The 22625-nt window shown below is 41.1% G+C and overlaps 1 protein-coding gene and 1 long non-coding RNA gene across 3 annotated transcripts in view; one reads left to right on the top strand and one right to left on the bottom strand.

Moving 5' to 3' along the window:
* Positions 1 to 37: 37 nt before the first annotated feature.
* LOC122462776 lies at positions 38 to 21590 on the top strand. Its single transcript, XR_006285531.1, has 4 exons — positions 38 to 524; positions 651 to 8985; positions 20158 to 20323; positions 21212 to 21590. It is a non-coding gene; the product is annotated as an uncharacterized LOC122462776 (long non-coding RNA).
* Positions 15716 to 22625, bottom strand: part of CSE1L (chromosome segregation 1 like) — a 34480-nt gene continuing 27570 nt past the window's right edge. For both annotated transcript variants that reach the window (XM_037915570.2, XM_043527449.1), the window contains exons 19-25: positions 21584 to 21792; positions 20669 to 20766; positions 20405 to 20490; positions 19152 to 19233; positions 18212 to 18358; positions 17170 to 17401; positions 15716 to 16250 (exon numbers count right to left, since the gene is read on the bottom strand). In XM_037915570.2, coding sequence (XP_037771498.1) covers positions 16161 to 16250; positions 17170 to 17401; positions 18212 to 18358; positions 19152 to 19233; positions 20405 to 20490; positions 20669 to 20766; positions 21584 to 21792 — 944 coding nt within the window. In that variant the 3' untranslated portion in view covers positions 15716 to 16160. The remainder of the gene's footprint in view (positions 16251 to 17169; positions 17402 to 18211; positions 18359 to 19151; positions 19234 to 20404; positions 20491 to 20668; positions 20767 to 21583; positions 21793 to 22625) is intronic.

Consider the following 22625-nt stretch of genomic DNA (forward strand, 5'->3'; position numbering starts at 1 on the left):
ACTGAGACAGCCTCACCTCCAAGGGGACTACAGCTCCCGGCATGCATCGCTCACCCCGACCGGCGGATCGCCAAGGGGCCTACAGCTCCCGGCATGCTTGGCTTCGCTTGGGCACTCGCAGTTGAGGGAGACTTGAACTTGGTGAAACTTTCCCACGCAACCAGCCCAAGACGGGCCCTGGGCTGACTTTAGGCCGGAGACCATTCAGCATACGGGGCCTGAAGCCTCGCTCTGGGTTGAGACAGCCCCTGGTTGCTGTTGGGGGTGGGGGAGGCTTATCCTACTGGCCCATGATGGGGGAGGAGGGGGGAGAAGAGGCGCTGCTGCAATGTTTCTGGTGCGCGTGGAGTCGTTCCGGCCCTTCCCGCACATTTGGGCCCTTCTTTCAGGTGGCGAGGAACGCCCCCCCCGCCGGCACTAGGTGAGAAGGCAAGAAGATGAGGTTTGTGTGCAGTGTGGAGCAACAGCAGGGCCACTTGAGTTCCAGTTGTGGGCAAACCAGAGGGCCAGCTCCTCTCGGCTAGGTGAGGCAAAGCATCACAGGGGTGTGAGGGGGCTCCCAGGGTGTATTTTGTTTGTTTGAGAACACAAGACAGCCATACACCGTCAGACCGAAGGTCCATCTAGCCCAGCATCCTGTCTTCCAACAGTGGCCAATGTCCGGTGACCCAGAGAGAACAGGCAATCATCAACTGATCCATCCCCTGTCACCTATTCCTAGCCTCTGGCGAACAGAAGCTAAGGATACTATGGCTGCCCATGCTGTCTAATAGCTACTGATGGACCTATCCTCCCTGAATTTATCTAGTTCTTTTTTGAACCCTCTTATAGTCTTGGCTTTCACGTCATCCTCAGGCAAGGATTTCCACAGGTTGACTATGCATTGTGAGAAAAAATTCTTCATTGTCGTTGTTTAAAACCTGCTGCCTATTCCTGCCTGGGCCAGGAACGGTACAACTACGTTGAATGTGAAGACGAGGTCATAGGCGTCCTGTCAACTACAGCAGTGGAGCGAATGTTGACTAGTGCATAAGGGAGCGGTAGTTCCAAGGTGGCAGTGTACTGGGAGCTGTAGTCTCTTTCTTTGATCTAAATGGAACATTGCATAGTAGGAGGTGTAGTTAGTTCACCGCTAATCTCTAGCTCATAAAGGCAGCATGGGTGTCAGCTACTCTGTTTAACCCAAGTGAGGTACAGGCCCCCCCACCAGTTCCCAGAGATAGTAGGTGCTCACTTTCCCCAGAGTAGAGCTGTAGTCCACAAAAACAACAAGGAGTCCAGGGGCATCTTACAACCTAACATTAATTGGGCATAAGCTTTGGTGGGTAAAAAACCCACTTCTTCAGATGCATGGCGTGAAAATTACACACATGCTGTATCTGTAATTTTCACACTATGCATCTGAAGAAGTGGGGTTTTTACCCACGAAAGCTTATGCCCAAATAAATCTGTTAATCTTTGAAGTGACACCTGCCTCATTGTTTTTGTGGATATAAACTAACATGGCTTGATACTTGGCCTTGATACTTGGCAGCTGTAGTCCAGTGGCTCTCAACCTTTCCAGACTACTATACCTCTTTCAGGAGTCTGACTTGTCTTATGTACCCCCCAAATTTCACCTGACTTAAAACTACTTGCTTACAAAATCAGACATAAAAATACAGAAATGTTACAGTACACTATTACTGACAAATTACTTAAATTTCTTATTTTTACCATATAATCATAAAATAAATTAATTGGAATATAAATATTGTGTTACATTTCTGTGTATAGAAAAGTATAAACAAGTTTTTGTATGAAATTTTAGTTTGTATGGACTTTGCTAGTGCTTTTTCTGTAGCCTGTTAAACTAGGCAAGTATCTAGATGAGTTGATGTACCCTCAAAGCTACATGTAGCCCTGGTTAGGAATCTCTGCCATAGTCCATAGCTAGGAAGAGAGTTTATGTCCTAGACCAAGTTTCACATACTCCAGAGTGATTTTTAATCTGTTTAGTTTGAATTACTCACTGTACTATTTAGCATCAACAAGGGCCCTGAGAAGGGAGATGAGATTGTAAACTCTGCACAGAAGGAAGTAGCATTTTGGGTTTGTTTTAATTGTTATTGTACATAGCCCACAACAGCATCCTGGTCTACCAGTAGCAACCCGTTATACTATTTGTAATATAAATAATTAAGGTTTCAGAGCATCAGCCGTGTTAGTCTGTATTCGCAAAAAGAAAAGGAGTACTTGTGGCACCTTAGAGACTAACCAATTTATTTGAGCATAAGCTTTCATGAGCTACATCCGATGAAGTGAGCTGTAGCTCACGAAAGCTTATGCTCAAATAAATTGGTTAGTCTCTAAGGTGCCACAAGTACTCCTTTTCTTTTTACAAATAATTAATTCGTTTAAAACTGTTTAACATTCTTAGATGGAAGGAAATATTGCATTGTAATTACGTGGGTGTTAGGGCACAGGTTTAAGGCCAAACAACCCAACATTAAGTGTTCCAGTTCCTGTCCTGCTGAACTTTATACCTTTTTTTTCCCAAATAAAATAGTAAGGAACTTTTAAGTAAAGTTCATACTTAGAAAGCTGCTATTGTATACTTCAAGAGAATGAAAAACTGCAATAAAGAAAAATACAGAATTTAACTGGTCCCTGCTGAGGAGTTTTAGGGATTGGAGAGTTTTAAGTATTGACTTTGAAATAGCAGCCAGTGTGTTATACACTCTGACTACAAAGCTTCTGCCTGAAAGAGCATACAGTCTTATACACACACACACACACACACACACAAAGGGTAGAATATTAAAAAATAAGGCCTATCAGTTTATGGAGACTTCTTTTTCTCTGCTTATTCAGTATTTGAAGTTGAGGGCCACCATCATCATTAGCTTTTAGCATGGTTAAGATTGTGGACTGCTGTTCTGTAAGAAGTCTTGCTTTAAAACTATTGTACTGTTCTGCTGTATAAGTAAGAAATGTATGGCACACTGACAAATAAAAAATAAAAAACGCCAGTACCAAATGGGTCGAATGGTCAAAAGGGAAGTGAAGAAACCAAAAGGTGCCAACCTAATTATCAGAATTGCTCTGATGGCTGAAGCAGCAGCAAATTAACAACCCTAAAGCAAAGGCATAAGCTCCCAATAATAAAAATAAGTAGTAAAACCAAAAAAAGGAATAAAAAAACCCAGCAACTCCCAGTAACGACCCATAATCATGCTGATTGAAAGCAACCTTAACTGTTGCCTTTTAACAACCTCAGCATAACACAGCAAGGCTCAAACTTGCATGGCAACTTATTACTATAAAAAAAGGGTGGATTACCATGGGACTTTAGGTTCGTTCTGCATTGACATCAGAGCTTCGGACATGTCAGACAGAGACCCAGCTCCGCCCTCTCCCTCGTGTGTAGTTTCAGCTGGCCACTGGAATTGACCAAGCAATGCTAAGAACTTGTAACTATAAGATCCAGCTGCAGAACCTTTGGCTGATGTGTGTGTATACTCAATTTTAATGTTTAAATTGTACTTGCAATAAATGTGGTGTATTGCCTTATCCCCTAAAAAAATTCTGTGTGTTTATGAGCATAAGATTTTTGGTGGAGAATAGTGGAGGGGGAACATGGTGATACACCATGCTTGTTTTAAAGTTTTGCCTACAGTAAAATAAAATTGATCGATCATTGTAGAAGTTGGTGTGCACACCCTCAGTTGTAGCGAGCTGAGTAAATAGGCTCAGGAGAATTTAAAGTTTCTCGCTCTAACCCAAGCACCGGAGTAAACTCCGAAGGGTATAGGAGCGTCAGGCGGTATTTCCTGCATTCCTTGTGTAAGACCGAGCTCTGAAGAATATAGGAGCGTGGGCAAATAGTGGTACACAAGGCCATAGCCTGTAAATTGGCACCTTCATATAAATGTTTAAAAGGAAACAATCTAAAGATGATGCCTCCAAGGAAGGACTGGGATCACTGTGTTTTGTTCACGAGATTACTCCTTTTAAACAAATCTTGCAAAAATACAGGCATAGGCCATGGACCGAACAGGTACTGGCAAATGTCCACACTATTTCGGATCTAGAAGATAAATTTGCCAAATATATACGGGTATATAAACCTTCGACCCCGTATATATTTGGCAAATTTGGCTACAATGGGAGGCAAGCAATGAGTCACATCTCTGTCTGACTGCTTGCTGAGAGGAGAATGCATCCCTGTAGAAGAAGTTTTCCCAAGCAGAAAAAAAGATCAAGAAATGAAAGGAACAGGAATACAGAGTCAGATTCCCGTCGGGACACATTTAGAGAAGGGAAACAAAGGGAAAAAAAGTTAGCAGAAGAGGTCAGGAAAAAGAATAAAAAAAAAGAATTAAGTATTACAAGAAATGGTTACAAAATTAACCTTAAAACGAGGCAGAGCCTCTGCCAATCATAATCACTCTGAACCCATTAAACACCTTAAGCAAAAATTGGAATTCGCAACCCGCCAACGAGCAGCGGTAACGGCAGGAAAATGGGGTGACAGCCCGCAAGACGGCACCTCTAGCTGGGATAAACCATGGGGTCCCGATGAAGTATGGGACGGAAATATTTGGAACAATTCTAAAAGGACCGGACTTAAAAACCCTGTCACAGCCATAAAACGAACTGCGACCACCAAAGTAAGAGACCGGGGGGACCAAGCACTATCACAACGCCTGTATCTGCCTCCAATCTCCAAGCCATGTCAAAATGGTTAGAACCCCTAACTCAAAATTTTTTTTCTAAATGAAGTTTAAATGAGCTCCAACTTGCAGGTCAACAGAGTCTAGAAGCAACCCAAGTGCAGCACCTAATAAGTATCTGTACTGCACCTGAAATTCGGGGGGGAGGGGGGGGGGTCATTAACAGAATAGTATGTGCAGTGGACACAAATCTCATAGTGCTACTGACAGCTTTTGGGGAACAGATGGACTGCTGCCACTTAATGGCACAAGCGATACTAATGGCCCAAGAGCCCAATGAGATAAGCATAACTATACCCTTTGAACCTAAACACCACATGTAGAAGGAATTCAAAAATATGAAGCATGGTTGTGGCCTAGACAGCTATTTCCTATTTGTTTAATTTGCATATATGGTTTCATTTTGCACAAATAGTAGCCCATTTCCCTCCCCCACCCCCCAAATCCCGTCTGCCTATAACCATCACTAACAAACTTAGTTTTGTTTTGCGTACTTGTGACACAAATTGTACCCACTTGACTCTGAAATTAACACCTGGAGTAAATGTTCTTATTAAATACTGGTACTCTGGCAGACAAAAAACAAGGTACGAGTCTTTTGATTTTACAGATTCCAAGCAGAACACCACTATTTTAAAATTTACTTTTCTGTAAAACATGGCAAGAGTCTACAACCTTTCATAACCTTAGATTTGCCATAATACGTTGAGCCATTAAATCCAACGTCATCCTTCCCAAAATAGCCTTCAGGTGTTCCAAAAGGAAGGCAAAAAACCAGCAGCATTACGCAGCGGACCAATTGGACAAGGTTGTACTGGAAGCTTTTATTCTTAAGCCACTGTAAAATCAAACTTACAATCAGAATGCTGCATGAGATTTAACCATCACTACCAAATGTTATGCATAATCACTAATATCTCTAGGAGGCTAAGCTTTCCTCAATCTGTAAGTCTTTTGGGGGTGGTTAAGAAGCAGCAAACTGCAGATTTTTATAATAAAAACAAACATAAAATGATTGCAAAATTACGGTTTGATGCCAAAAATAATCTTTATAGTCTTTTTCTGGAAGGGAAAATGCCAGCTAGATCAGGTCAATCTGTTCTGCCAGAAAAAGGTGTTGGGAGGAATTTTCTATTCAGAAATATTTATTTTCTTAATACATCAGATAAAAAAATACCTGCATTCAAAAGTTACAATGTAACATTTAAGGCCCTGTAGTATTTAAATCCTTCACTAAACTAAAATTAGTTATTTTTGCCTCTGTTTTGCTGGTAAATTGAAAAAACCCTTGCAGGCGGTCTGCATCATTCAACCGTGTGTAAATAGCTTAGTTATGAAGTGTAAAGGATTCCATATAGGAATAAATAATTCAGCTACAAGCCCTTCATCAAAACAAATAGATGTGGCATTTTCCATACATTACCCAATTCTCTATTTATTCTGAGGATGCTTTTCAAATAAACCATAAGGAAAATATATTGTACAGCTTCAAGTACAGTGACAAGATGGCCTTTAAAATATCATTTGCCAAAATTAAAATATTAGACATCCATCCCATGGTGTACTTAAATACCAGTTCCTACCTTATCCTGATCTGTTGTATAGTCATTGCTGTGTGCTGTAAAGATACCTTTGGTATTCCATCCCAGAGATGGTTGCAGTTCAGCAATATGTGAAATTATAAGAGTTACCTACTCACTAGTTATTGTGAGGCTTAAAGGTGACCTACAAAAAAAAAAAGCAATTGTGTGCACTTTTTTGGGGGGTAGAGGAGGCTGGTTTATGATATAGGAGGGATGTAAATTTTTTCTGATTAAATTTTTATATTAGAAATTCAGATCTCATCTACATTGTTTTTCCCAAAAGACTATGGACACCTGAAGTAATAATGTGGAAACTGAGGGGGGAAAGGATGTGGAAGCCGATTACAAAAACTGAATCGAGTTTTAAACAAATAGCTGTGTAATCTGAAAGTCTGAGGCAACGGTTGGGAGAGAACGTCATATCTAACAAGCCCAACTCTTCAACAGAGGGCTAAAGTAGCTCCAACTCCTCAAGTAAATAGGAGAGTATATTCCTAGAAAGGTAAAGCAAGCAGAAAAAGTTATTTATAAGATACCAATCACAACTTCTTTATGCATCATTAAGCAGCAAAAATAGGGCACAGATCCATTTCTTTCATTTGCAGGTCACAGTAGTAGTTAATTGCTTATATAAAGCACTTTGATATCCTTGCAAGAAGGTACTGAGGAAACAGTACTGTAATCACATTAGTAAATACAATATTTTCGGGCAGATCATGAAGCAATCATTTGGAATTTACCATATAAAGTATTGTTGTAATTTTATCATGCAGTCATTTCTTTAGATACTTGCTTCAAAGTAGTCTAAATAATGACGTCACAAAATCAGATTGCACAATTCATTTTACGGTATTTGAATAATAATAATTTTCACCAGGCAGTTAAACATGTGAACAAGCTTTCTATTTTAGTTTCTATTTTAGCTAGTATGCATCAGGAACATCTCCACTCTCCCCTGCATTATAGTAAGCACTAATACTGACTTCACCTTATTGATCATAAGGGATTTTAATTAAATGTAAGCGCCAAAAGGAAACAAAACAGGTATTTTTCCCTTTTTTGCTGCATAATTGGGCTAAGAAATTGTTCAAAAAGATTTCCCCTCTCCCCCATTACAAATATTAGGTCTGGGACATCTTTTATGAGGGAGGACTCGCAGGATTATATTGCAAGATTGAAATCTGAGCAGTTGACAGACTAACAGTTTTGTTTTTGTTAACACCTATGTAATTTTTGACATACTTGAGAGAAAAAAAATCAAAAGATTCAGCATGCCTTCATCTGAGGTCTGAGAACACATGTACCTGTTTCCTGGTTGTCCTCATGCAATGAATGTGGCAGCAAAAGCAGAGGAGACAAACCCTGTATTCCTGCCATTTTGCAGGTAAAAACAAGTAGAACAAATGTTTGGAGGGAGAAAGTCAAGCTTTTTTATATAGATAATCCTTCCTGCATAATTAAAGTTAACTTAATTATTACTTTAAAACATCTTGCCATATAAGGTTCTCCTCTTACCCGAGATAGTAAAATCTTTCAAGCAAGGAACCTGTCTAGCTATTTTGTAAAGCATCATGCAAGTTAGTTATTGTAAAGGTTATTTTCTGATAACAGTGGTTTTCCACTTGTGGTCCGTGGACTGGGGGTCCACAGACTATGTTTAAGGAGTCCACAAATGGTTGTCATTACCATAGAGCAGCAGTTTTCAACCTGTGGGCTGTGGACTCCTGGGGGTGTCTAAGATTTGCAAAGGGTTCCGCACCTCCATTTTAAACTTTTTAGGGGTCTGCAAATTAAAAAAAGGTTGAAAAATCACGATTCCTGGCCACTTCAATGGCGTAGGCTGACAGCTTGAACCATGCAGCTTTGGACAGACATGGGGAGAATGAACAACAATTTCTGTACAAGTTTTAATTTTTAATCGAAGAATGACAACCTCTCAAGTACACTGTTAGTTTGATAAGCCAGGCAAGTTACAAAAAAACTTGCAAATTATGCTTCACACACCTTATATTAGCACTGTTGCATATGTGTGTGTGTGTGTGTGTGTGTGTGTGTATTATATATATATATGATTACACTATCTATCAAAGGCCTGCCTAGCACCATTTCTGATATAAGATTATTCTTCCAAATAGATTGCTTGGAAGTGAATATGATGCATGGTCCCTGGCTTTTGTCAGGCTATTGTTTAATTGCCAGGCGATAAAAAGGAAACAGTGTTGTGATTAAAGCCCAGAAGGGGAAATGAAGAGACCTGGGTTCTAACCCAGCTGTGTTACAGACTCTCTGTTAGTCTTGGGCAAGTCACTTAATCTCTTTGTGCCTTAGTTTCTGCAGGAAACTTTGGGGAGAGAGAGGAGAAAAAAAAAGGGCCATGGAAAATCAGTTATGTAAAGTGATTTGAGCCTTTTGGATGAAAGGTGTTACAGAAATAAAAGCATTAATATTTAAAACCATAAACAAAGTGTCAGCAACACGTTGTGGTTTTAATACAACATAACTTTCATAAATTCATAGATTCCAAGGCCAGAAGGGACCATTGTTACCATCTTGTCTGACCTTCTGCATAATAGGCCATGGAACTTCCCCAAAATAATTCCTAAGGCATATATTTTAGAAAAATATCCCATCTTGAAAGATCCCACATTTAAAAACGGTCAGTGATGGAGAATCCACCACAATCCTTGGTAAGTTGTTCCATTGGTTAATTACTCTCACGTTTAAAAATTTGCACCTTATTTCCCATCTGAATTTGTCTAGCTTCAGCTTCCAGCCATTGGATCATATATCTTCCTCTGCTAGACTGAAGAGTCCATTACTAAATATTTGTTGCTAGTGTAGGTATTTATAGACTATAATTGTCGCCCCTTAAACATTCCTCCTTGTTAACATAAATAGATTGAGCTGCTTGAGTCTATCACTATAAAGCACATTTTCCTATCCTGTAATAATTCTCGTGGCTCTTCTCTGAGCCCTCTCCAGTCTATCAACATCCTTCTTGAATTGTTGACACCAGAACTGGACACAGTATTCCAGCAGTGGTCACACCAGTGCCAAATACAGAAGTAAAATAATCTCTGCTCCAATCTGTGATTCCCATTTATGCCTCTAAGGATTGCATCCACCCTTTTGGCTTTGGTCTCAAAAAAAAAAAAAAAAGGTTACAAAACAAATAACCAGACAATCTAGAAACTTCTAGAAGTAGACATAACTCAGATTTGTTGAAGCATAGGGATTACCAGATCGAATCAGTGTTCCATCTATTCCACTATATTTACCATTTTCTTGACTAAGTGCACACTTCTTCAAATTGGACTTTTCAAAATTAAAGCACACAGCTCCTAAAAAAAAAAAAGCCATCCCCACATGCAATACTCCTTCTGGGAAGGTGAATGGAGGCAGCTCACATAACACCTAGTAGTCATATTGTTTATGCATCATTAGCACTTAGGGTATGTCTACACTACGAAATTAGGTCGAATTTATAGAAGTCGTTTTTTTAGAAATCGTTTTTATATATTCGAGTGTGTGTATCCCCACAGAAAATGCTCTAAGTGCATTAACTCGGTGGAGTGCTTCCACAGTACCGAGGCAAGCGTCAGCTTCCGGAGTGTTGCACTGTGGGTAGCTATCCCACAGTTCCCGCAGTCTCCGCTGCCCACTGGAATTCTGGGTTGAGATCCCAATGCCTGATGGGGCTAAAACATTGTTGCGGGTGGTTCTGGGTACATATTGTCAGGTCCCCCGTTCCCTCCCTTCCTCCGTGAAAGCAGCAGCAGACAACCGTTTCATGCCTTTTTTCTTGAGTTACCTGTGCAGACGCCATACCACGGCAAGCATGGAGCCCGCTCAGGTAACCGTCACCATATGTCTCCTGGGTGGTGGCAGACGTGGTACTGCATTGCTACACAGCAGCAGCAACCCCTTGCCTTGTGGCAGCAGACGGTGCAGTAGGACTGGTAGCCGTCATTGTCATGTCTGAGGTGCTCCTGGTCACGTCGCCCAGGAGCGCCCGGGCAGACATGGGTGCAGGGACTACATTAGAAGTGACTTGACCAGGTCATTCTCTTTAGTCCTGCAGTCAGTCCTATTGAACCATCTTACGGTGAGCAGGCAGGCAATATGGATTGCTAGCAGTCGTTTGTACCATCTTCTGCCAGGCAGGCAAGAGATGAGGATGGCTAGCAGTCCTACTGCACCATCTTCTGCTGAGCAGCCATGAAATGTGGATGGCTTGCAGTCCTTCTGCACCATCTGCTGCCAGCCAAAGATGTAAAAGATAGATGGAGTGGATCAAAACAAGAAATAGACCAGATTTGTTTTGTACTCATTTACTTCCCCTCTCCGCCCCGTCTAGGGGACTCGTTCCTCTAGGTCACACTGCAGTCACTCACAGAGAAGGTGCAGCGAGGTAAATCTAGCCATGTATCAATCAGAGGCCAGACCAACCTGCTTGTTCCAATAAGAACAATTACTTAGGTGCACCATTTCTTATTGGAACCCTCTGTGAAGTCCTGCCTGAAATACTCATTGATGTAAAGCCACCCCCTTTGTTGACTGTAATTCCCTGTAAGCCAAGTCGTCAGTCACCCCTCCCTCCGTCAGAGCAACGGCAGACAATCGTTCCGCGCCTTTTTTCTGTGCGGACACCATACCAAGGCAAGCATGGAGGCCGCTCAGCTCACTTTGAAAATTAGGAGCACATTAAACACCACACGCATTATCCAGCAGCATATGCAGCACCAGAACCTGGCAGAGCGATACCGGGCGAGGAGGCGACGTCAGCACGGTCACGTGAGTGATCAGGACATGGACACAGATTTCTCTGAAAGCATGGGCCCTGCCAATGCATGCATCATGGTGCTAATGGGGCAGGTTCATGCTGTGGAACGCCGATTCTGGGCTCAGGAAACAAGCACAGACTGGTGGGACCGCATAGTGTTGCGGGTCTGGGACGATTCCCAGTGGTTGCAAAACTTTCGCATGCATAAGGGCACTTTCATGGAACTTTGTGACTTGCTTTCCCCTGCCCTGAAGCGCACGAATACCAAGATGAGAAGCGAGTGGCGATAGCCCTGTGGAAGCTTGCAACGCCAGACAGCTGCCGGTCAGTTGGGAATCAATTTGGAGTGGCCAAATCTACTGTGGGGGCTGCTGTGATGCAAATAGCCCACGCAATCAAAGATCTGCTGATATCAAGGGTAGTGACCCTGGGAAATGTGCAGGTCATAGTGGATGGCTTTGCTGCAATGGGATTCCCTAACTGTGGTGGGGCCATAGACGGAACCCCTATCCCTATCTTGGCACCGGAGCACCAAGCCGGCGAGTACATAAACCGCAAGGGGTACTTTTCAATAGTGCTGCAAGCTCTGGTGGATCACAAGGGACGTTTCACCAACATCAACGTGGGATGGCCGGGAAAGGTACATGATGCTCGCATCTTCAGGAACTCTGATCTGTTTCAAAAGCTGCAGGAAGGGACTTTATTCCCAGACTAGAAAATAACTGTTGGGGATGTTGAAATGCCTATAGTTATCCTTGGAGACCCAGCCTACCCCTTAATGCCATGGCTCATGAAGCCGTACACAGGCAGCCTGGACAGTAGTCAGGAGCTGTTCAACTACAGGCTGAGCAAGTGCAGAATGGTGGTAGAATGTGCATTTGGACGATTAGGCGCGCTGGTGCAGTTTACTGACTCGCTTAGACCTCAGCGAAACCAGTATTCGCACTGTTATTACTGCTTGCTGTGTGCTCCACAATATCTGTGAGAGTAAAGGGGAGACGTTTATGGCGGGGTGGAAGGTTGAGGCAAATCGCCTGGCTGCTGGTTACGCGCAGCCAGACACCAAGGCAGTTAGAAGAACACAGGAGGGCGCGGTACGCATCAGAGAAGCTTTGAAAACCAGTTTCATGACTGGACAGGCTACGGTGTGAAAGTTCTGTTTGTTTCTCCTTGATGAAACCCCCCGCCCCTTGGTTCACTCACCACCCTCCCCTCCTCCCTTCGATCACCGCTTGCAGAGACAATAAAGTCATTACTTCACATTCACGCATTCTTTATTCGTTCATCACACAAATAGAGGGATGACTACCAAGGTAGCCCAGGAGGGGTGGTGGAGGAGGGAAGGAAAATGCCACACAGCACTTAAAAAGTTTACAACTTTAAAATTTATTGAATGCCAGCCTTCTGTTTTTTGGGCAATCCTCTGTGGTGGAGTGGCTGGTTGGCCGGAGGCCCCCCCCACCGCGTTCTTGGGCGTCTGGGTGTGGAGGCTATGGAACTTGGGGAGGAGGGCGGTTGGTTACACAGGGGCTGTAGTGGCAGTCTGTGCCCCAGCTGCCTTTGCTGCAGCTCAACCATACACTGAAGCATACTGGTTTGATCCTCCAGCAGCCCCAGCATTGAATCCTGCCTCCTCTCATCACGCTGCCGCCACATTTGAGCTTCAGCCCTGTCTTCAGCCCGCCACTTACTCTCTTCAGCCTGCCACCTCTCCTCCCGGTCATTTTGTGCTTTCCTGACTCTGACATTATTTGCCTCCACGCATTCGTCTGTGCTCTGTCAGTGTGGGAGGACAGCATGAGCTCAGAGAACATTTCATCACGAGTGCGTTTTTTTTTTCTTTCTAATCTTCACTAGCCTCTGGGAAGGAGAAGATCCTGTGATCATTGAAACACATGCAGCTGGTGGAGAAAAAAAAGGGACAGCAGTATTTAAAAAGACACATTTTATAAAACAGTGGCTACACTCTTTCAGGGTAAACCTTGCTGTTAACATTACATACATAGCACATGTGCTTTCGTTACAAGGTCGCATTTTGCCTTCCCCCACCGCGTGGCTACCCCCTCAACCCTCCCCCCTCCCTGTGGCTAACAGCGGGGAACATTTCTGTTCAGCCACAGGCAAACAGCCCAGCAGGAACGGGCACCTCTGAGTGTCCCCTGAAGAAAAGCACCCTATTTCAACCAGGTGACCATGAATGATATCTCACTCTCCTGAGGATAACACAGAGAGATAAAGAACGGATGTTGTTTGAACGCCAGCAAACATACACTGCAATGCTTTGTTGTACAATGATTCCCGAGTACGTGCTACTGGCCTGGAGTGGTAAAGTGTCCTACCATGGAGGACGCAATAAGGCTGCCCTCCCCAGAAACCTTTTGCAAAGGCTTTGGGAGTACATCCAGGAGAGCCACGAATGCCAGGGCAAAGTAATCCTTTCACATGCTTGCTTTTAAACCATGTATAGTATTTTAAAAGGTACGCTCACCGGAGGTCCCTTCTCCACCTGCCGGGTCCAGGAGGCAGCCTTGGGTGGGTTCGGGGGGTACTGGCTCCAGGTCCAGGGTGAGAAACAGTTCCTGGCCGTCGGGAAAACCGGTTTCTCCGCTTGCTTGCTGTGAGCTACCTCATCATCATCATCTTCTTCATCCCCAAAACCTGCTTCCATGTTGCCTCCATCTCCATTGAAGGAGTCAAACAACACGGCTGGGGTAGTGGTGGCTGAACCCCCTAAAATGGCATGCAGCTCATCATAGAAGCGGCATGTTTGGGGCTCTGATCCGGAGCGACCGTTCGCCTCTCTGGTTTTCTGGTAGGCTTGCCTCAGCTCCTTAAGTTTCACACGGTACTGCTTTGGGTCCCTGTTATGGCCTCTGTCGTTCGTGCCCTCGGAGATTTTGACAAAGGTTTTGGCATTTCGAAAACTGGAACGGAGTTCTGATAGCATGGATTCCTCTCCCCATACAGCGATCAGATCCTGTACCTCCCGTTCAGTCCATGCTGGAGCTCTTTTGCGATTCTGGGACTCCATCATGGTCACCTGCAGCTTGCCACACTGGCAAACAGGAAATGAGATTCAAAAGTTCGCAGTTCTTTTCCTGTCTACCTGGCCAGTGCATCTGAGTTGAGAGTGCTGTCCAGAGCGGTCACAATGGAGCACTCTGGGATAGCTCCCGGAGGCCAATACCGTCGAATTGTGTCCACAGTACCCCAAATTCGACCCGGCAAGGCCGATTTAAGCGCTAATCCACTTGTCAGGGGTGGAGTAAAGAAATCGATTTTAAGAGCCCTTTAAGTCGAAAAAAGGGCTTCATCGTGTGGACGGGTGCAGGTTTACATCGATTTAACGCTGCTAAATTCGACCTAAAGTCCTAGTGTGGACCAGGGCTTAGATGGATGTAATACAAGAACTTGGATAGAACTGTATCTTGTCTGTGACAATACCCACTACCAGTGGATTCAAGAGGTAGAAGCAAGCTATGAAGTAGGCAGGTTTATTCCTGTCCATAAGAGAAGTAACCCCATATCAGATGTTGCCTTGTGCCCCCAAAACATGAGGATATTAAAAAAACTAAAACTAATATTTACATGTGCCTTTAGTGATTTACCTAGCCACTGTGGCTAATTCAGGAGAAATTTTGCTTCCACTAATTTGCCACCAAGCATAAAGGCCCCTGGATTTTATTTTATTCTATTCCTTAAAGGTTTATTTCGTCCCACCCCCTACCCCAAGACATTGTTAAAGCTCCGAGGTGTTCTCTCTGGTCCTTTTTGCAGAGTTCCCTGATCCCAGTCTCAGGAGTTCAAAGCCAGTTTTAAGAAAAGGAGTACTTGTGGCACCTTAGAGACTAACAAATTTATTTGAGCATAAGCTTTCGTGAGCTACAGCTCACTTCACGAAATCTTATGCTCAAATAAATGTGTTAGTCTCTAAGGTGCCACGAGTACTCCTTTTCTTTTTGCGAATACAGACTAACATGGCTGCTACTCTGGAAAAAGCCAGTTTTATTTGTCTCACTACAGTATTAGTGCTCTAAGGGCCTGATTTTCAGAAGTTATGGGTGTGCAAATTGGGCATTCAAGAATACAAATGAGCCGAGCATTTAATTGTACATTCGCCTGCATGATCATAAGTGCATGTCAAAGTTAGGCATAGACCAAGATGCACCTAAAACGGAAAAAAAAAAAAATTCAATTTCATCAATATAAATTTGAAGGGGAAAACACTTTAATCAAGTGTACAAGAACTATTTTATATGATTGCAATTTTAGTACAATGCACCAGTAAAAACTCATTTAAAGAAAACAATCTACTAGTTTTATGTAAAATTTTAAGAGGGAGGTTTTTGTTGTTTTTACTACATTATGCTATTATTCATTGCTCAAAAAGAAGGGGTGCTTTATAAGCACAATTACTGCTTCCTACTTCTATTTTTATTACTAAAAGAGCAATACCTTGATTTCAATTTTCCTCAATATATTTTTTGTTTTGAAGGGTGCTTAGAGTTAGAAGCACCAAAAAAACCCCAAGAAACCCCCAAAACCTTGAAGTCCCACTGTTATCTGTACTAAATTTTAGAGTTATTTTCTGATGATTAGATTACCTTACAACAGTAAATGCACATTTCTAGACATTTTAAACAAGTGTTTCTTATTTATTCACAATTTAGACAGTTTAAAGAAAGACACAAAAGAAATACAAATGACAACATCAAAATGAAAAGGAATTTTAGTGACAGAAAGTGAGTTTCTATAGCCAGTGCTCTCCTTACATTTCAAAATATTATCCAAACACTGCAGATGCAGAACTCAAGTCAATGCCACACGATAAACTGCTGTTACTATTCTCTTTGAAATTAAAATGGAAATGGAAGTTAGCTGCCTCTTTATTTATGATCATATGAACCACCTAATTTTCCATTTCTCCTTAAAGCAACATTTAATATCTTTTACAAGATGGGTTCTGCGATACATTTTGAAGTAGCAACTTCATTTCGTCTGAGCTCTGCTTAAAAGAAAGTCAGTGTCAATTTTCTTTTTAAATGAACAGCTTTCAATCTTGCTTGTCAAACATGCAATTCAGAGCAGCGTTACACTTGCGGCTTGGAGGTATCCTTGGAGATACTGCAAGGCTTCTGCGTTCAGACTAGTACTCAGCATTGATGGAACCTTAAACATAAACAAGACAGAGGCATTAATATGTGTATGCGTTAACCAAATACCACTGTATTTCAGGATTGCGACAGTCTGAGGGAATACGGTAAGGAGCTGACTGAAGTCCTGACACCAGGGCTTTTGCAATGTGAAAGTACTTCCTGCAACAGACCTGCCAGTACCAGAGATTAGTATCAAAGATCTTAATTTCCAGCATTTTTCAATACTGCACCTTGAAATTGAAATTAACATGAGCAGCTTCACTGATATTGCTATATTACCAGTTTGGGTAGAATGTGAAAAATGAAAACAAACCAGGTACAAAATTCAGGTGCCTTACACAGTAGGCTGTACCCTGATCTCTTCGCTCCTCAGAATCTTGAAGACTTCTAAGAGTTATGAAAAAACATTAATATTTTTAAGTTAAGGTATTTTTAACTGCAACCTACTAGTACGTGCAGGCACATAACTATTCATCCCGAAAAGGTGTTTTCCATGCACCAACAACATAGCTGAAGATACTGATTTGGAGCTTTACCATTCTGTTTAACATCCAGTTAAACATCCAGTTTTCTCTGGATTCTGCTTCAGGTCCAGGCACCATCTTCCCCAGCAGACCAATAAATGCATTAGAATCTTATTCAGAAGAGGGTTTTTTTCCAACTCACCCTTTTCCCTAGAGGAGATAGTTTACCCTAAGAAGTGGCAACGTTTTAAACCCTTCTCAAAATCCAGCAGAAGTACCTGGGCCCTTATTAGCATAGGAAAGCATACCTTACAGAAAAATACTTCAGTTGCAAACTAAATGAGTAAAACATCCACTCAGTTTTTCTGGCTAGCAAGACAACTTGCACAAAACAAAATCGGTCATCAAAAGGGTATCTTTTCTCTGTAGAAATGGAGATTAATCTGCCATACATTAACTATCACCTACCCTGCCTGGACACGCAGTAGAGAGTTTGTGAAGAGACTGTGCCAGGTGGATTTTAGGATTGTTCACCATTTGACCCACAGGATCATGTTCTTTTTTTCCAGCAAAGGCAAGCTGAGAGAATGCAGTCTGGTATCCGGGGGTATCTTCTATATCAATGAAGTGTTCTTCATCAGGAATGGTATCATCTTCAGGCAGTTCAAAGAGACCAATTAGAGCCTGCAGTAAAGGAATCCTACCACAGGAGGAAGGAGGATAAAACCAAAATACACACACATTATGTCCGCATGGGTAGATTTTAAAATAATACTGAAAACTCAAATTTATCTGAGCCTCAGTGAGTACTAACAAAGGGCCAGGTGTTCATAGATTGTGTCCTGACTTGGGCAAATATGGGCTTTGTAGGTGCAATGGATTTACACAAAAATTTACAGGCACAACTTGGGTGCTTTATTAAAAAGATGGAGAATGTATTAATCTTGGACTGTCTCAAGTTCTCTTAAAGTGTCTAAGGAAAGCAACTCTTTTAGCCTACTCAATTCATGCTGTTATTTCATTTTTTCCTAATATTCTAACACTAAGATCAAATCATTTTAAATATAACTTAAGTTACTTGCCATTTGGACAATGGAATTTATAAGAGGCTTGATGGCAAACAGGAATTTTATTCATGGAACAATGGCAATGTCAGAACTAAAGTTAAATATGGGCTCAATTACATTGCCATTCTGAAGACCAATGAGTCAAAACCTGGCTTGATTTTTCATAAGTACTATTTTCTCAAGCAGGGGCCTAGCTGACCTGTCCAATGCTGCATTCCTGTCAGATAGGTTTCAAAACAATACTGACACCTGCTCTAGAAGGAGCAGTGTATTATTTCTCTTAGTAACAGCAAAGAGGCCTGAACACTCACTCCATATTGCAGCAAGCATATCAAAGACCACAAAAGCATATTTTTTTAAAAAAAGGAATTTGATCAGTTCAATTGCATTAGCAACAATCAGTATCTTCACCAACAAACCTTCAGGAGTTGTTCTGCACTTACCACAGTTTTGTGTATTCTGTGTCCATCATGGGAGGGCACTCCGTTAGTATTTTAGTAATACCAACAGCACAGATTTTCTTCTCTACTTGTCCAGATACTTTCTGTATTTCAGGAATTATAATTTTCTCCAAAACCATTCCAAACATCCTATTGTGATGTTGTAAACAGAAAAATAAGTATAAATAAAAATGGTGAAGGGGGAAAAAATCCACCATTTAAAATAAACATATACTAAAACTGTGTATGTAATCTTCAGGGAGCGATCTAAAGAAAAGCAATGCTATACCATCACAGAGGTGACCTGAAATGGGTTCATTCAAGAATCCAAACCAAGTCAAGTTTAATTTCCTAACAGGAACAGGATCAAACTTCACAATTCCCCACGATCATCGGTGAAGTGATCTAATGAGTTCATTCAACAGAAATTACATGGAAAAGTAGGTTTGATATGCTAGGAAGAAAAGACAGACTAGAGGATATGAGAACAACCCAACCTTAGAGAACAAATAAGGACAGCAACAAGAGGCATCAGAAAATCATACAAAAATGGGGAATCTAGCATGACAGAGCAGTCCCAGAGGACCCAAGCTGCAAATTCTGTGTAGGCAGCACACTCTTCCCATGGATCGAAGTGAAACAGGGAATACCTCTTGCCCCTTTCAGGAGATACTCTTTGGCAGATACTCAGACAATCAGAATGATTCAGGGAAAAACCACAATCAGCCAGTCTCAGCAGAAGAAACTATTACTGCTACATGGAGCCTTTGATTTGGTGGCAGAAATCTCAGAGGATAACCTCTCCTCCAGGATAGTGGGGGAATAAAATGACTATTTAGTTGAAGGGACAAGTACTTGTTTTCTGATTTTTAAGTAGCAGACCAACTATTTCCAACTTAAAAGTAATAAATATACAGAAGTCTTAAGTAAGAATGATACTAACTTTGGCTGTATGCTGTCAAATATTTCTTGAAGTGCTAACGCCCCATATTTTACACAGTACAAATTAATGAAGACTAGGAAACCTATTGAAAGAAAAGGATCATGTTAAAAACTATCTAAAGAATATTTATACAATAGTACGTACAACAAGAGACTTCTCTGAACTAGCTTTAGAATGAGCAACAGACTGCACCATTACTACTCAACCTGACATAAAACATCTGTTTTCAAAAGGTGGAATTTTTTGAAAGGATTAGAAATGGTGATCCAAAGAATGTAAAATTTTACTTATAGGAACTAGATTCATTCCAGTTATCGAGATTTGTTCAAAAAGTTATGTACAGGGTACAATTTTAGATATCAAAAAAGAAATGAACAAAGATTAATTTTCTCATGCAATGTGTTAAAGCTCCTGCCGTAATTAGATAAATTAAGAATTATAGCAATTGGAACTCTACAATTGTCAATCCTCTTTCCTATGTGGCTGTTAGGAAAATCACTTAATTTTAGTTTCATGTAGGTTGTTATAACAATCATATCATTCTCATTCCTGCCAAAGACACACATTTAACTAAAAACTAAAGATTTTGTGGCATACTGTATGATTTACATACTGAAAGACAAGATTTTATACTGAGTAACTATGATAATCTCTAAATTATGGTGTAAATCACCAAAACATTTCACATTTCGGTTATTTGCTACACATTTTGCTTGTGTAATGCAAAACCATAACAATGACCACAGCTGTGTTAAGGCAGAAGAACTTCCCAAATACATGAAATGTGAGAGTCCTATGTGCTGATCTGTTGATATAATTGACATACAAGCACATCAGGTCACTGTTAAGGTCACTGATGAAGCTGGAATAGATATTGCTTCTGAGTATCAATTTGAGATGAAAATGAGTCTTATGAAGTGTTTTATCGATAGTGGTGTCAGCAATATGAAGGTGGAAAGGAACACACAAGTCCTTCCCCGTAACTTCTTATTTCCATTATTTTAAGGTTTGGGATCAATGGAGTGTGTCCTGTTGCAACCTCAATTGCCTCAAGATGTAGCTTTTGTTCACTAATGGAAATAAATTGGTATAAATCACAGAATTTCGAGATGCAAAAGACCTGTTAGGTCATGTAGTCATCCCCCTTGGCCACTGCAGGATTCTTCCCTATGGTAAGTTCACCCAGTCACTTTTTGTGTTCCAAGTTATAGGGCTTTCCGTATATCAGAATTCATATACGGCACAGAACTTACTTTTGATAAACTTTGTTGTTTTGGAATTTTGAAGTCTTTGGAATAGTAGAATGAAGATTTGCTTCCTGTACTGGTCAACTGATTCTCTAGAAATTTAAAACAATTATTCAAGTTACAACTGTATCTTGCTAATATAGTTTTATAGAAGGTGTATATAAGAATTTAATTTAAAATTGAATTTAGCACTAATATCTTTCAAAGTACATAAACATGTCTGGTCTTCAGTAATTAGGCTTGAACCTAGTTTCACACAGTTGTACTCACGGAGGCATATGCTCAATAATACTGTTGAGAAGATAGAATCCTTGATGGTCATTAGCTTTAGAGGCAATGAGCTTCTGGAACACACCTAGTAATCCAGGCTGTAAGTGAAACAAATAAAAGAGAGCATTTTTCTCTGGTGTGACTTAGCAGATATGATAAGAACTAGCAAAAATCATGCACCTGTTTTCCTGAAAAGTATATCAAGGAGAATCAAATCAATCAATCTAACAGACAATTTAATTTTTGCAGTTAGGGACAAAAAGATTTAGTAAAAGGACACTGATGGAACCAAGTGGTCAAGAGTTAGGGCTAACTTTGAAAACTACTTGAAAGCCAAAGCTAATTCAGAACATGGCTGCCTGCCTGTTCAATGGCATTATCTGCTCAAGCCTGACTCTGTGAGGCGGTTGGTGATGGAGGGTCAGGACATGCAGAACAGTGCTGCTGCTGCTGGAAGTTGCAGGGAGAAGCACGGAGGACATATTTGTTCCTCACCATTCCAATGCTCTTTCTGGAAGAAATCTTTGTCCTTTCCTGTTCCAGAGCTCTAATGAGAGGCACCAGCTTCTCCCATCTCACTAGCAGAACTGGGGAAACCTATTTGCATGCCAAAAGCAGCAGGGACTGGGCACAAGAATTCTGCATCTACAATGGTTAGCTGTGTGACGCAGTGGTTGCCACCAATAAAGAAAAACGGAATGAAGAGGATGTGCAGTGTACATTGTGTTGTGTACATTATTCTTCAGTTTACTATATGAGAAGTTTGAGTTTACAAAGGGAGTAAAAACTCTGCATTAATCTTGGTATGTGCTAAATTTGTTAAGCTTTGGAAAGTGTGTCAGTATCTCATTTGTCTGAATTAAAAAATGCAGTGAGTTTAGACAGGTATGTTGCAGTCAAATTAACCCAACTTACAATTTTGTCAGCTGCAGCACTTGCTATTGTATTGGCACCCTTCTCTAAGTAGGCCTGGAGGAGTCTAACCAAAGGAGGAATGTTTCCTGTCCTTTCCCACAGTACTGGCTGGAGGAGATGAGGAAACAATGCCATGTAGGATGACGGGATGTCATTTTTATGCATTTCCAATAGTAGAGACATCACTTGAAACACGTATGGAATAAACTCTGTAATGAGGGAGTAGAAAATGACATTTACACACAGTTAAAAGGGTCACTATAAATTCACACAAACATTTCTCTCTGAATTATTTTTAAACCTACTTTTGTTACAAGTAACACCTAAGATCCCTGTAATGAAATCTAGGAAAAAAAGGCTTCTCTGCCCCCACGTTTACTTTTTGTATACATTTGCAAGCACTATGTAGATGTTAGAAAGCTGGAAAAACTGACAGGACGATTCGGGAGTAAGGGTAGTAAACAGGGCTATCAAGCAATTAAAAAAATTAATCGCACTCTTAAACAATAATAGAATACCATTTATTTAAATATTTTTGAATGTTTTCTACATTTTCAAATATATTGATTTCAATTACAACACAGAATATAAAGTGTACAGTACTCACTTTATATTTTATTTTGATTACAAGTATTTGCACTGTAAAAAAACTAAATAGTATTTTTCAATTCACCTAATACAAGTACTGTAGTGCAATCTCTTTATCATGAAAGTTGAACTTTCAAATGTAGAATTATGTACAAAAACCTGAATTCAAAAATAAAACAATGTAAAATTTTAGAGCCTGCAAGTCCACTCAGTCCTACTTGTTGTTCAGCCAATCACTCAGACAAACAAGTTAGTTTACATTTGTAGGAGATAATGCTGCCCGCTTCTTGTTTACAATGTCACCTGAAAGTGAGAACAGGCGTTCTTGTGGCACTGTTGTAGCCGCAACATATTAATGTGCCAGATATGCTAAAAATTCATATGTCCTTTCATGCTTCAATCACCATTTCAAGGGACATGCGTCAATGCTGATGACATTCTGCTTGGTAACGAT

The sequence above is a fragment of the Chelonia mydas genome, chromosome 13, assembly GCF_015237465.2.
Source record: "Chelonia mydas isolate rCheMyd1 chromosome 13, rCheMyd1.pri.v2, whole genome shotgun sequence".
In the NCBI taxonomy this organism is placed as follows: Eukaryota; Metazoa; Chordata; order Testudines; family Cheloniidae; genus Chelonia; species Chelonia mydas.